Source organism: Sphaerodactylus townsendi, linkage group LG05 (assembly GCF_021028975.2).
Source record: "Sphaerodactylus townsendi isolate TG3544 linkage group LG05, MPM_Stown_v2.3, whole genome shotgun sequence".
Taxonomy (NCBI): Eukaryota; Metazoa; Chordata; class Lepidosauria; order Squamata; family Sphaerodactylidae; genus Sphaerodactylus; species Sphaerodactylus townsendi.
The window spans coordinates 120,483,702-120,499,655 of record NC_059429.1 but is presented as its reverse complement, the minus strand read 5'-3'; the positions used below and the strand labels follow the sequence as shown (position 1 = coordinate 120,499,655).

General features: G+C 51.3%; 1 protein-coding gene across 1 annotated transcript in view; it reads right to left on the bottom strand.

Annotated features, from left to right (window-relative positions):
• Positions 1–15,954, bottom strand: part of SPO11 (SPO11 initiator of meiotic double stranded breaks) — a 44,572-nt gene that overhangs the window by 15,697 nt on the left and 12,921 nt on the right. Inside the window, exons 4-5 of the mRNA XM_048497902.1 lie at positions 3,267–3,355; positions 741–807 (exon numbers count right to left, since the gene is read on the bottom strand). Coding sequence (XP_048353859.1) covers positions 741–807; positions 3,267–3,355 — 156 coding nt within the window. The remainder of the gene's footprint in view (positions 1–740; positions 808–3,266; positions 3,356–15,954) is intronic.

Here is a 15,954-nt window from a genome sequence, read left to right as displayed (position 1 = left end):
AACCCATCTCCAATTAATTTTACTAATTCATAAACTATTTGCACACTTATTAGATCACTCTCCTCCAAGAGCAGGATTTCAAAGGTCATTTTGGGCTCCTGTGGAAGGAGGAAATTTGCCCCCCACAGATAGAACTTTGCATATCTACAGCAACATAGTGTTCATCCCCCCCCCCTCCCCAAACTAGCAAGGAGTTTAATGGACTGCCAATGTCACTGGAAGTTTGTTTAGCCAGCCAGCACCAATGCACTAATATAATATACTCCCTCCTTTCACCATACAGTGGCAGCCAACAATTTACATAAATAAATTGCTTCACTGGCTGCTACTGGCCATTGGTCTGGTCCAAAAGTACTTTGAATACATAGAATCATCTATCACAGGAGCTAAGCTTTAACTATTGAGGTATTCTCCTCATGTAAGTAGACTATGTAGCTTCTATTTTTAAAATATAGATCATTTAAAACTGAAATCCGCTCATCCTTGTCATGAAGAACTTTGGTTCCAAAAAGGCCCATGAGCAAGTTTTGCAAAAATAAGTAATAAAAATTAAGTTGTTGCGTGTGAAAACATCTCTCCACTGGTGCTGTCGGATTATAAAGTAACATTCAAACCGTTTGAAAGACTTCACTTATCAGCTGTGAATCATATCTGAGAAGTTTGCATGCTTAATTTAATGTAGTTTAAAATGTATTTTTGATTTTGAATATAATATCTAAATAGCTCAAATATTTCATTACCTTTTAGTTGCATAAATATTGGTCTGCACCATCTTATAGATGATAGATAATATTTTAAAGAATAGTGCTGAAATGTAAAATGTAATTTAAAAATATTATTGAAAACACTGGCTTGCTGTTCAGTGCTTTTTCAAATGTATTACTCTTTCACAAATACTTTAATTTAAAAATATTTTACATACACACATGCATGCACACACACAGAAAGAGATAAAGCTTATGCTTATAGCTCTAATCTAGCAAGTGGCATGAATGCACAAGTCTGTTCACACAATGACATCTCCTTAGATGGGTCATGGCTAGAACACCTTTGGTTACATATGTACTAAATGTTATGCTTCTGTGTGATCTGGAAGTAGGGCTGCTAATAGGGTTGCCAGAGGGACGTCCTGCTGGCAATCCAAGAGTGACGGAGAGAGAATTTTTTAAATCACTGGCATTGTGTGAGGTGTGGCGTCACTCCTGGGGATTATCCAGAAATGACATCATGTTTCAAGAAATTATGGTTTTACCAATTATGATTTTACCATAGAGCAATGATGGCGAACCTTTTTGAGACCGAGTGCCCAAACTGCAACCCAAAACCCACTTATTTATCGCAAAGTGCCAACATGGCAATTTAACCTGAATTCTGAGGTTTTAGTTAAGAAAAAATGGTTGGCTCTGAGATGTGCGTTACTCGGGAGTAAGCTTGGTGGTAGTTGTTGGCTTTGGTTTGAAGCAACTGTGCAACTGTTCCAACGGGTGAATCACGACCCTAGGAGGGTTTACTCAGAAGCAAGCCCCACTGCCAGCAACCAAGCTTACTCCCAGGTAAAGGATCGCACTTTAGTTCTTTGCATGAAAATCAGTGGGGTTTAACAGCGCTTAACAGGGTTACCTACGCTGCTTCCCCAAAACTAGATCTTAGGTTTAATGCTAATAATCGAGCCCAGCGGCCCAGGCCAGCCTAGATGTGTGTGTGTGTGTGTGGGGGGGGTGATTCCCCCCCCACATGATGAACTCTGTGTGTGCCCACAGAGAGGGCTCTGAGTGCCACCTCTGGCCATCACTGCCATAGAGGTTTTATTGTTAAGCTTCTGATGATTTCTAGAGTGATAACATGTCACTTCTGGCTTCCCCAGAAGTGACGGTACACTGTACCCAATGCTGGCACCTTCATGTCCTTCCTCCCCTCATGTCCCTCCAGTTAACAGCTGTCAGCTGGCAATCCTAGTTGCTAACCTGTAGATGGGGCCTGGAGTTCCCTGGGAATTATAACATATTTCTAGACTACAGTCATCAGTTCTTCTTATGGAAACAGCAGCTGCAGAGGACGGACTCCATGCCTTCATATCCCTGCTCAGCTCCTTTTTCTCCCCAAACTCTGCTTTTCCAACCCCCAAATTTCCAGGAATTTTCAAAGCCAGAGCTGGCAACCACATCTGGAAGTACTTTAACCAATAAGGGTACAGTTTTTGCCTCTTTAGAAAAAATCTTGGAATATCTGTGTTCCACAGTTTTCCAGAAACCAGGATGTTGTACGGTGAAAGGCTTTCATAGCCAGAATCAACTGACTGTTGCTTTTATAAACACAGTTGACACACTGTGTTCTTGTGGTCTGGTAGTTTTAACTCCTACCATTTCGCTTACGTCTATGACAGGCATCTTCAGAGACATGTCATTGTAAGATATGTTACTGTGCCAGAGGGAAATACTGTGACATTTCTCTGAAGATGCCAGCCATAGATGCAGGCAAAATGCTAGGAGCTAAAACTATCAGTCATACCACAGCCATACTGCCTGGAAAACCAACAACCACCAAAACAGGAATTAATTTATATATTGCTAGTGTAGAGAGCACCTGTTCAAAGGAGCTCTGTAAAAATAAGTTTTTTTTAGATTTTTCTAGTAATAAGGATGTTTTTGATTGTATATTTGCACCAAACAGGAGGGCTTTAACTCACGGTTTAGTACCTGAACAATTTCAATACTCCTGTCAATCCATAAATTAGTCAATTGCTTAATTTGTTGATAAGTTCAAATTTAGCTCTTTCATGTTGCTTTCTCCCTTTTAAAGAACAAACAGTAGTATCTCGGGTGGAGCAGCCAGGGCATGTGACTTGGGCACCACTTGAAGGGGGGGGGGGTGCCCTTGGCCGCTTGGCTCCCTCCTCACCAAGAACTCTGCTCTATCCCAACGGGTTTAACTTCAAACTTTGGACCCTGCCTTTCATTTCAACACTGGACTTGGCCTAGCCAGGTTCAGCTTTAAACTGTAGGCTTTGCCTCTAAAGTCCAACTATGGTACCCGCAGATGAAAGTTGGACCCGACTGAGTCCAGCATTGAATCACAGTAAACTAACATGGTTACCCCTCTGGAATTTACCACAGACACACACACACAGACACACTGCAGTTTTAAAATAGCTTATGTAACATTTTGATATTATGTATACATCTAAAGGGTACAAATTACTGTTGTGTACTGCAGAGCATTACAGACGGTAAATTAAATCAATATCTAGGAGGGTTTTTTTAACTTACCAAACTTTGGGGCTGATTTGGGACAGTCACTTCTTATTTTTCTCATGGTACAATGAGATGCCATCTGCAAACCTACAGAATCTCTAAACCTGTGATTTTGTGAATCAAGACAGTTTTTAAAGGTAATATTCTTTGTCATATACTACAAAAAACCTTGCTATAGTGCAAAATACAAAATGTGGCTTATAAGATTGTTGGAAGGAACAATGGCCCTTTCCGCACAAACCTTTTCAAACATTTTGAGGCAGGAAATAAAACATTTCCTACATGGAGTTCCACATTTTATTTACAGCCTCAAAACATTTTAAATAAATCCTCTTTTAAAATGATTCTCCAGTTGAAATATTTTGAAAATATCTTCAGTTCCTGTGCAACTATGTTTCCCAAGCTTCTTTGCTTCCCCGAACTTCCTCCTCAGTCCCATCTTCTGACTTCCCTCAGTGGAGACAGCTGCTTGGCGCCCCTCGGCAGAGACCAGTTCCAGGCGTGCCTCAACCCGGTTCTGCTCTTGGCGGAGGCCACTGACCAGAGATGCATATGTAACCTACTTATCCTTGACCACATCAATCTCTATTGGAGACCTAGGAAAAAATATACAGTGGAACCTCGGTTTTCACTGCCTTCGGTTTTCATCAGTTTCAGTTTTCATTGATTTTTTCAGTAAAAAATTTGTCTCGGTTTTCATCGATTTGCCTCGGTTTTCATCAATTTGCAGTAAGGTGGAGGGGTTTGTGAAGAAAAATCACCCAGACAAAGTTGTTGCAGGCCATGTCTGCAAATTGTTTAATGACAATATCCCATTTCAGACAAATCTTAAAGAGGCGTCAGAAACAGACCTCTTTGGAGAGCTTTCTGGAGCGACATTGGTCCACTGGCTCTGAAGCTGGTCCTAATGTTACTGTTTGTTACTGTTTTCAGCATTAAACACTATGTTTATTCACCAAAAATGTGTTTTTAGTATGTTTTTTAGAGTGCCTAGAACGGATTAAATTGGATTTACATTGATTCCTATGGAAAGGTTTGCCTCAGTTTTCATCCGTTTCGGTTTTCATCGATTCTTTTCGGCGGATTACCAACGAAAACCGAGGATCCACTGTATGATGGCACCCTGTGGCTTAAAAACAAATATGAAATTGCTTGAACAAATTAACAAACCTTTAATCTTAAATCAACTTTCTATCATTTAAGGATAAATAATAGTAAACATATAATAAGTATCTATGTTCAGCAGAACTCAATTGTACAAAATCTTCAGTGCTTTTTTTAAAAGAAAAAGCACTCAGAAAAGATATCACCACTAACAGTGTCCAATAATGAAAGAACAGCAAGAAAGTCCAAACTATTAATAAAGCAGGGCTTCTTTCTCTCATTTGGCTCCTGCATCTGATGTAGCTGCTGCAGGTCTTTCCTCAATTTGGGCCTCTAAAAATAAGTAAGTCTCTCAACTGAGCTGTAGACCTTCCTTCTACTGCAGGAAAGATCAAATGAGATGGGTGGAGCTCTTGCAGTTTGTAATAAGTAAGCAAGCGTGCCAACTGCACATGCTCAGTGAGCTCTTATCTTATTGGCCCGGTTCCACTGCACGGCGGACACCGCCATCCCTCAGACCGGTTCCGCTCCTCAGCGGAGACCGCCGCCCGGCGCCCATCGGCCCGCTCCTCAGCGGAGACCGCTGCCCGGCGCCCCTCGGCCCGGTTCTGCTCCTCAGCGGAGACGGCTGCCCGGCGCCCCTCGGCCCGATTCCGCTCCTCAGCGGATACCGCTGCCCGGCGCCCTCCGGCCCGGTTCCGCTCCTCAGCGGAGACCACTGCCCGACGCCCCTCGGCCCGGTTCCGCTCCTCAGCGGAGACCGCTGCCCGGCGCCCCTCGGCCCGGTTCTTCTGCGCGGCGGACACCGGCACACCTCGGCCTGGTTCTGCTGCACAGCAGACACCAGCGCCCCTTGGCCCGGTTCCACTCCTCAGCGGAGACCACTGCAGTTCGGCCCTTGGCCGGTTCCGCTGCGCGGCTGTCACTGGCGCTCATCGGCCCGGGTCTCCGGGCCTTCCTCAGCGGAGACCGCTGCCCGGCACCCCTCGGCCTGGCCCCTCTGCCTGGTTCCGCTGCACGGTGGACACCGGCGCCCCCCGGCCCAGTTCTCCTGCACGGCAGACACTGGCGCCCCTCCACCCGGTTCCGCTCCTCAACAGAGACCACTGCCCGGCGCCCCTCGGCCCGGTTCCGCTCCTCAGCGGAGACCGCTGCCTGGCGCCCCTCAGCCAGGTTCAGCTCCTCAGCGGAGACTGCTGCCCGGCGCCCCTCGGCCCGGTTCTTATGCGCGGCGGACACCGGCACACCTCGGCCTGGTTCTGCTGCATGGCAGACACCAGCGCCCCTTGGCCCGGTTCCACTCCTCAGCGGAGACCACTGCAGTTCGGCCCTTGGCCGGTTCCGCTGCGCGGCTGTCACTGGTGCTCATCGGCCCGGTTCCGCTCCGCAGCGGAGACCGCTGCCCGGCACCCCTCGGCCTGGCCTCTCTGCCTGGTTCCGCTGCATGGTGGACACCGGCGCCCCCCGGCCCAGTTCTCCTGCACGGCAGACACTGGCACCCCTCCGCCCGGTTCCGCTCCTCAACAGAGACCACTGCCTGGCGCCCCTCGGCCCGGTTCCGCTCCTCAGCGGAGACCGCTGCCTGGCGCCCCTCAGCCTGGTTCCGCTCCTCAGCGGAGACCGCTGCCCGGCGCCCCTCGGCCCGGTTCTTATGCGCGGCGGACACCGGCACACCTCGGCCTGGTTCTGCTGCACGGCAGACACCAGCGCCCCTCGGCCCGGTTCCACTCCTCAGCGGAGACCACTGCAGTTCAGCCCTTGGCCAGTTCCGCTGCGCGGCTGTCACTGGCGCTCATCGGCCCGGTTCCGCTCCGCAGCGGAGACCGCTGCCCGGCACCCCTCGGCCTGGCCCCTCTGCCTGGTTCCGCTGCACGGTGGACACCGGCGCCCCCCGGCCCAGTTCTCCTGCACGGCAGACACTGGCGCCCCTCCGCCCGGTTCCGCTCCTCAACAGAGACCACTGCCCGGCGCCCCTCGGCCCGGTTCCGCTCCTCAGCGGAGACCGCTGCCTGGCGCCCCTCAGCCAGGTTCCACTCCTCAGCGGAGACCGCTGCCCGGCGCCCCTCGGCCCGGTTCTTATGCGCGGTGGACACCGGCACACCTCGGCCTGGTTCTGCTGCATGGCAGACACCAGCGCCCCTCGGCCCGGTTCCACTCCTCAGCGGAGACCGCTGCAGTTCGGCCCTTGGCCGGTTCCGCTGCGCGGCTGTCACTGGCGCTCATCGGCCCGGTTCCGCTCCGCAGCGGAGACCGCTGCCCGGCACCCCTCGGCCTGGCCCCTCTGCCTGGTTCCGCTGCACGGTGGACACCGGCGCCCCCCGGCCCAGTTCTCCTGCACGGCAGACACTGGCGCCCCTCCGCCCGGTTCCGCTCCTCAACAGAGACCACTGCCCGGCGCCCCTCGGCCCGGTTCCGCTCCTCAGCGGAGACCGCTGCCTGGCGCCCCTCAACCAGGTTCCGCTCCTCAGCGGAGACCGCTGCCCGGCACCCCTCGGCCCGGTTCTTATGCGCGGCGGACACCGGCACACCTCGGCCTGGTTCTGCTGCACGGCAGACACCAGCGCCCCTCGGCCCGGTTCCACTCCTCAGCGGAGACCACTGCAGTTCGGCTCTTGGCAGGTTCCGCTGCGTGGCTGTCACTGGCGCTCATCGGCCCGGTTCTGCTCCGCAGCGGAGACCGCTGCCCGGCACCCCTCGGCCTGGCCCCTCTGCCTGGTTCCGCTGCACGGTGGACACCGGCGCCCCCCGGCCCAGTTCTCCTGCATGGCAGACACTGGCGCCCCTCCGCCCGGTTCCGCTCCTCAACAGAGACTGCTGCCCAGCGCCCCTTGGCCCAGTTCTGCTCCTCAGCGGAGACCTCTGCCCGGCGCCCCTCGGCCCGGTTCCGCTGCATGGCGGACACCGGCGCCCCTCGGCCTGGTTCTGCTGCATGGCAGACACCAGCGCCCCTCGGCCCGGTTCTGCTCCTCAACAGAGACCGCTGCCCGGCTCCCCGTGGCCCGGTTCCGCTCCTCAGCGGAGACCGCTGCCTGGCGCCCCTCAGCCAGGTTCCGCTCCTCAGCGGAGACTACCGCCCGGCACCCCTTGGCCCGGTTCTGCTGCATGGCGGACACCAGTGCCCCTCGGCCCGGTTCCGTTCCTTGGTGGAGACCGCTGCCCGGTGGCCCTTGGCCGGTTCCGCTCCTCAGTGGAGACTGCTGCCCAGAGCCCCTTGGCCCGGTTCTGCTGCACGGTGGACACCTGCGCCCCTTGGCCCGGTGTCGCTCCTCGGCCCGGTTCCGCTGCTCGGCGGAGACTGCTGCCCGGCGTCCCTCGGCTCGGTTCCACTGCCCAGCGGACATCAGCGCCCCACGGCTCAGTTCCGCCCCTCGGCAGAGACAACTGCATGGTGCCCCTCAGCCCAGTTCCACTGCACGGCGGACACTGGTGCCCCTCGGCCTGGTTCCTCTGCATGGTGGACATCGGCGCTCCTCAGCCCGGTTCTACTCCTTGGCGGAGACCGCTGCCCAGCGGCCCTTGGCCGGTTCCGCTGTACGGCAGACGCCGGCACCCCTCAGCCTGGTTTTGCTCCTCAACAAAGACCGCTGCCTGGCGCCCCTCGGCCTAGTTCTGCTTCTCAGCAGAGACCCCTGCCTGGCACCCCTTGGCTTGGTTCTGCTCCTCAGCAGAGACCGCTGCCCGGCACTCCCAACCCCTGGACTTTGTGCTTATGAAAGCGCTTCTGTTGAGGCTGACTTCTGCTCTCCCCGGCCTCTGCGAAGGGCAGTAGACGAGTTTTCTTCCCTCCCCAGAGCCAGGGGAGAGCGGCAGGCAGCCTTAAGAGATGTGATTTTCTAAGCACAAAGACCAGGAGTGTTACTCAAGAGTGTGTGACCACTCCCCCCAAAGCCTCACCCCAGCCTCTGTGCTTATAACAGCACATCTCTCAAGGTTGCCTTTTGTCTCCCCAGGCTCCTTCACTCCCCAGAGCCTGGGGAGAGCAGAAGGGAGCCTTGAGAGATGTGCTGTTATAAGCACAGAGGCTGGGGCGGGGCTTTGGGGGAGTGGTCACACACCTTGAGTCCCACCCCTGGACTCTGTGCTTAGAAAAGTACATCTGTTGAGGTTGCCTTCTGCTCTCCCCAGGGTCTGGGGAGGGAAGGAAACTCGGCTGCAGCCCTTCCCATAGTCCAGGGAGAGCAGAAGGCAGCCTCAAGAGATGTGCTTTTCTAAGCACAGTGGCCGGGGGCGGGACTCAGAGTGTCAGCACATCTCTGTGCTTATAACAGCACATCTCTCAAGGCTCCCTTCTGTTCTCCCCAGTCTCCTTCACTCCCCAGAGCCCGGGGGGAGTAGAAGGGAGCCTTGAGAGATGTGCTGTTATAAGTACAGAGGCTGGGGCGGGGCTTTGGGGGTGTGGTCACACACCCTTTGTGCTTAGAAAAGCACATCTCTTGAGGTTGCCTTCTGCTCTCCCCAGGCTCTGGGGAGGGAAGGAAAGTCGGCTGCAGCCCTTCCCAGAGTCTGGGGAGAGAAAAAGGCAGCCTCAAGAGATGTACTTTTCTCATGGAGGCGGGAGACTTCTTGTGTGGGTTGTTCCCACTCACTCTCAGAGAGGCAGGAAACCAACTTTAGTCACTTCCTGTGCCCTGTTTGGAAGCCATGTACTCCAGTATGTTTCCTGCCTCGCAGAGAGTGCACAACAACTCATCAGGCTCTTAGTAGTGTTGTGTCTGTGTACCTTTTTTCCTCTCCCTTTGCTCTCTTTTGGTCTTCTGTGATTGCTCTGACTGTCTTTCGCCCTTGTTTCTCTAAGTTCTCTCCCCTCCCCTCGCCCTTGTTTCTCTAAGTTCTCTCCCCTCCAGCTCTCTAAGTTTTCTCCCTCAGTATGCTTCCCACCAAAAGACAGGGAGACAAAATGGCTTCCAAGGCCTTTACTCCCCCTAGGGAGTCCTTCACTAAGTCGGCTGCCGAGAATACTTGGGAAGCCGCGAAGAAAACTGGAGGAAATTCCGCTGGTCTCCATGCAGGAGCCGTCGAGGGCGGCAGTTTTTCCCTGAGGGGGTGACCAACTGAGCAGCTAGCGCACACGTTGCGCTCTGTGCCTCATAGGCACGCCGCTTCTGCCGACCCTGCAGCGTCAGCTTCAGCCCGTTGGTTGAGTGTGCATTTGATGCAGCAACAGAATCAAGTCGGCAGAGATTGCTCCCGACTGCTGGAGACGGCCATGTGATCGCGGCAGGAGCGGCATGGAGCTCAGCTAAATCCTCTAAGTTCCCATATAGGGCAGGGAGAGCAGAGGGTCAGTAGCAGCCTTGCAGAGGTTGAAGCAGCTCCGTTCTCTCTAGATAGTCTGTCCCAACCGGAGAAGAGCGTTCTCATCAAGTGCAGGTCAGACAAGACCGGGGCCCAGGGGGAGGTCTAGGGGTCCCTTCCCAAGGTTTTTTGGCGTAATGGAGTGCTTTCCCCCCTCATCATTAGATGCCATGAGAGACTCTATCCGCTCAGAGGTTCGTAGTTTCTGTGGGAGGCGTTCCTCCACCTCCCGTAGATCTAGGTCCATATCTCCTCACAGAGCAAGATATCATGGCTCGCCTTCTCCCCCCCAGTGGCCATTCGGATCACTGCAGGGGTTTGTCCCAGGAAAATGAGCTTAGTGAGGGGGAAGTAGACCGATCACTTTTCAGACGTTGACTCTCCTGACCAGCGTAGGACCGAATCAAAGCATACGTTGTTTGATTTGGATGACCTGCCCTCTTTGATTTCATTTCAGCTTTGGAACTCCACAACTTTGAGGATGCCCTGGACCACGCAGCTGGGTCAGAATCCAGGCCAATTAGGGGGTGCCCCAGAGGTAGTAAGGAAGTGTTCCATTATGATGACCACATAAACCCTTTTTACCCAGTCCCGGAGTTGTATGAACGAAATATGAGAAAGGAATGGCAAACCCCTGCTGTGTCTAAGCCTCTTCTTTAAAAAGATGTATCCTTTGCCTCTGGTAGATGCTCCAGTTTCTTCGCTCCATTCGGGGGGTTTAGCATCTAAGGATGGGGAGGTCTATCTCAAAGATTCTATTGACAAACATTTTGAGGCAGTCCTGCATAGAACGCACGAGTCCTTGGGCACAGTGTGCAAGATCATGGCGCCAGCAGCCATTGTTTCTCTTGCTGCCCTATCATGGTTGAAGCGTATCCTTGCCCTTCTTCCACCAGAACATCAGGGGCTACGAGAGGGCATAGAGTCATCACAGCAGTCTCTTTCCTGGGTGATTCGGCTTCTGATGACCTGCTAGTCTCCTCCAGATCAGTGGTGACAAATGCCGTGGCACGCAGGCTGTTGTGGTTGAATCCATGGCAAGCTGACTCACATTCTAAGACTGTTGTTGAAGGATTTGACTTCCATGGAGGTTAGCTGTTTGGTAAAGACCTCGACAACATCCTCACCAATACCAAAGACAACCGGAAGGTTCTACCCAGGTCAGTAAGAGCAGACAAGACGTCTTCCTTTCATCTGCAGTCAAGATCTTTTTGGTCCTTTCGTTCTTATTTCAGACCTCCTAGAGACAACAGACGCCCTTCCTGGCAGTCCTCCGGGTTCGGTTGTGGACGTCAGCAGCCTCGCCAGACAGCAAATCCAGGCCCAAGGCCCTTCCGTTCCCAGCAGGGAAAATCAGCATGATGCCATAACCTCCAGAATCGGGGGTTGCCTGTCCTGCTTCAGTCATCAATGGCAGGGGCCCCATGTGGACAAATGGGTTCAAGAAATCGCCTTCTTGGGATACTGTCTAGAGTTCAAAACCTGGCCGAAGCCTGTATTCGTCCCCATTCCAGTCTCCAGCAACCCAGAAAAGCGCCGACTCATGCAGGAAGCCATTCTGCACCTCCTAGAGATAAGAGCGATAGAGTATGTGCCAAGCTCCCAGCACTTTACCGGAGTATATTCTCACATCTTTTCTGTTCCCAAAAAGAACAGGGACAGGAGGATGATTCTCAACTTGAAGTATGTCAACCGTCACCTGCGCGTCTTCAAGTTCAGAATGGAAACTCTGCGTTTGACAGTAGGGGCGATTCATCCCGGCGACTACCTTACCTCCCTCGACATTTTGGAAGCTTATCTCCACGTTCCCATCAATGCGGCCCATCGAAAGTTTCTGATGTTCGCAGTTGAAGATCAGCATTTCCAGTATGCGGTGCTCCCATTCAGCTTGGCCACAGCGCTGCGGGTTTTCACAAAGATGTTGGTGGTACCCATAGCACGCTTAAGACAACAGGGTGTGCATGTGTACCTGTACCTCGACGATATATTGATTCGGGCCAGGTCTCTCCAACAGTGCCAGTCAGCCACTCAACTGGTTCTTCAGACACTTCAGAGTTACGGTTTCGTTGTCAACATGGAGTGTCCTGACTCCATCCAGGACCATGGAACATCTTGGGGTGCTGATCAACACCACCACTTGCACGCTGTATGTTCCAGAACACAAGATCAAGAAGATACTAGAGGGGGCAGCTGCAGCGTCACCTCCCACTGCTCCGGTTGTCCAGCCTCCTCGGTCTCCTCTTGTCCGTCTCCGAGATGGTGCAATGGGGCAGGGCCCATACCAGAGCGCTTCAGTTTCTTCTCCGACCTTTCTCCTTTTAGATAGCACACAAGCAGCATCATTTGTTAAGGAACCCATCATCGGTCAGGCTGAGTCTCTCCTAGTGGACGCAGAGGCAGAATTTGAGTCAAGGGAAAATGTTCCTTCCGGACCCCCAGCAAATTCACCATGACTTCATGGACGCCAGTCTTTACGGTTGGGGAGCGACTCTCCAGGACCATTTCGCTCAGGTGACCTGGTCATCTCTGGAGTCCCACCTGCCCATCAATGTTCTGGAGACGAGGGCCATTCTTCTTGCCCTAAAACAGTTTTCCCCCCTACTCAAGAAGTCGCATCTCATCATCCACACAGACGATGTTTCACAAAGTGTTACCTGAACCACCAGGGGTGCTCCAGATCATCGGCTCTTCACAGAGGAGCTTCCAAGATCCTAGTCTGGGCGGAACATCAAAGCGGAGAACGTGAAGGGGTCCCTCAACTCTTCAGCGGACTGGCTCAGCAGAAGCACAGTGCAGCCCTCAGAATGGAAGCTCAAACAGGAGGTGTTTCACCAGATTGAGTCCAGAATGGGACCGCCAGTCATAAACCTGTTTGCCACACCAGACAACCATCAGGCTCCCCTCTTCATGTCTCAATTTTTCCACAGGGAAGTGATGGCAACAGATGCCCTGTCAGCACCACAGCCGACCGGCCTGATGTACGCATTTCCACCAATCCCTCTCATTCCCAAGCTCCTGAGGAGGATTGTGCAGTCCAGGGCGGAAGTGATCCTAGCGGCCCCCAACTGGCCCAGATACCTGTGGTTGTCATCCATTCTAGAGCTGAGCACATCACAACTGTTCCAGCTGCCAGTGTTACCCGATCTTCTCACGCAGGGTCCGGTCTGGCATCCAGATCCTGGTTGGCTCACCTTGACCGCGTGGAGATTGAAAGGCGCAGGCTGACCAGTAAAGGTTATTCTACAAGGGTGACTTCCACCATTCTAGCTGCCAGGCGTAATTCCACCATTCGTATTTACAACAGTTCCTGGAAGGCATTTGTACGTTGGTGTTCCAGAAAGGGTTTCCCGATGGACAAGCCTTCGCTCTTGGTAGTGATGGACTTTCTCCAGGATGGGTTTGAGTCCAGATTGCAAGTCTCCACGTTGCGCAGGCAGCTGGCGGCCCTAGCTACGATATGGCCATATTTCCAGGGGTTTCCTATTACTAGGCACCCAGATGTCACAAAGTTTCTGCGGGGGGTCCAGCAGTCATAGCCCCCCATGGTTCATCGCTTTCCCTCCTGGTGGCTCCATGCGGTGCTTTCAGCGTTGCCGAGATCCCCTTTTGAGCTGGTCCAATTGATACATTTAAAGTGGCTTAGGATGAAGCTTTTCTTTTTGGTGGCAATAACATCTGCATGGAGGGTTTCTGAGTTACAGGCGCTTTCAATTAATCCAAACTTTTGTTCTTTTCCCCCAGATTGTGTCACCCTTCGACTCGACCCTGCTTTTCGCCCAAAAGCCTTCCATCTTAAGCAGGTCATAGTGCTTCCACATTTTTGTCCAAGGCTGGAGCATCCCACTGAAAGGCTCTGGCATCATTTGGATGTGAGGAGGGCGTTAAAAGCTTACTTCATCTGCACTGAGGAGATTAGGCATTCCGAGTCTCTGTTTATCAACATTTCCCCGCCCAAGTTGGGGCTCCCCGTGTCTAAGGCAGAAATTAGCTCGAGCATTAAGGCACGAATTGTTGAGACCCATAAGGCTCTGGATTTTCCTATCCCGCAGGGGATTACGGCCCATTCCACCAGGAGTGCAGCGGCTAACGCGGCTCTCTACAAGCAGGTTTCCCTGGAAGATATTTGTAGGGCGGCCACCTGGTCTACACCCTCGTCTTTTGTTAGGCACTATAAACTTCAAACCTCAGCCGCAGTGCAGGCTTCCTTCGGATGAAGGATACTGGAGCACTTTGTTGGGGATTAATGTCAGCCCTCCCTTCCTTTTAGGGATACTGCTGTGGGAGGACCCACACAAGATGTCTCCCACCTCCATGAGAAAGGTCCATTGGATACTTACCGTGAAGGGTCTTTCTCATGGATGGCTGGGAGACATCTTGGCCCTCCCTCGCCGACATTCTTCTTTGGCTTGGTGTTTCAGTTATCCCTTGCTCGTTATAGTTTTTGGCCTGGCGTATTAGTCCTTCCTATTGTGGTTAACTGTTCCTTGTTCACACTTTATAGTTCCTTTTTTGTACAGGTTCTTTCTATCAATATGTTTGTTATGTCGGTGTTCTGTTGCATGGTGTGGAGCTTGGTAGTCAACACACTGGAGAACATGGCTGCCAAAGAGGGCACAGGAAGTGACTAAAGCTGGTTTCCTGCCTCTCTGAGAGTGAATGGGAACAACCCACACAAGATGTTTCCCAGCCATTCATGAGAAAGACCCTTCACAGTAAGGATCCAATGGACCTTTCTAAGCACAGCGACTGGGGGCAGGACTCAGTGTCTGACCACTCCCCCAAAGCCCCGCCCCAGCCTCTGTGCTTATAACAGCACATCTCTCAAGGATCCCTTCTGCTCTCCCCAGGCTCCTTCACTCCCCAGAGCCTGGGAGAGCAGCAGGCAATCTTGAGAGATGTGCTGTTATAAGCAGAGAGGCTGTGGTGAGGCTTTGGGGGGAGTGGTCACACAACCTGAGTCCCGCCCCTGGACTTTGTGCTTAGAAAAACACATTTTTCCCTAAATTTCAGATTTTTCTGCACCTGGAAGTTCCTTCAGGGTTTTAAAGAAATCTCTCCTGTTTGCCCCTGGCTTCATTTTACAGATTTTTAAAAATCCACACCTTATTGCCTCATTCAGAATCAGATATATGATGATACAACTGGGTCCAGCGTTTATTACTCACTAGACAATATGGGACAGAAAGATCAGTTGTACAGTTGACAATTGTATACTGGGCTTGGATTGAAGCCAGTTGATTCAAGCTGTGCTGAAAAACTGGATCTTGATAACAGAGAAGAGAATGGTTACATTTATTTTTGTTAACAGCTATTCTATGTTGGGATAATTATTTATTATTTTTAGATCACTTTCAGCATACAAAGCAATTCATTCAACTTTCTTAGAAAAATACTATATATAATGTATGCCAAAATATACATAAATTAGCATCACTTGGTCACTAACTCCTTTTATCAACAGAGCTGACTTGCACAGAATATTAGGATTTATGAGATTCCAGTTCAGTCTAGGCACCACTGGAAAATCAATTGTAAAATTATGTAGTTTTAGTATTGAGTTTCTGGCAATTCCTACAGAGGACTAATGTTGCTTCTGGGTTTCTGCTGAAAGATATCATGGTGGCCCTCCATCCCCAGACTCCCACTGGTTTTCAGGCATACCCTGTTAATGCTGATATGATCACAACAAAATATTTCTTACTGCTATTATGTGCTGTAGTGTTTTCTGCTGAAAACTGTTACAGTTGCACTCTCACTTTTTGAATGCATTGCTTTTTAAGTCCTTAAGATGGCAGAAGACACCACATACCATAAAACTGCACAAGAGCCACAGTCCTGAAAAAACTGATAAGATATTTCAATACATTTATTTATTTCTGTTTCGATGTTGCTCTATTTCTAGAAAATCATGTTAAAATCTCATACAGTTAAGATTTTTCTCATAATCAGAAGTATTATTTTGACATTTGTGAATAATAGTTTAGCTATTTACTCATTTTAGGCTTGGGTGCCCTATGGATAAGATCCAATGAACTTTTCCATTGGGGGAAAAAGGAAGGTTGGGTCCCCTTTAATCCTCAAAAAGTTACTGGTAACGGTAGTGACCAAAGACGGCCTTAGACCTTTGAATCAGTAAGTATAAATCTAAAACTGCCCCAATGATATCTATCTTTTGAGAATGAGTGTGGAGTAGTTGACTCTAAACTGGAGAACTGGACTTGATTCCCCACTCATCCACACGAGTGGTGAATTCTTATCAGGTGGACTGGATTTGTTTCCCCACTCCTGTACATGAAGTCTGCTG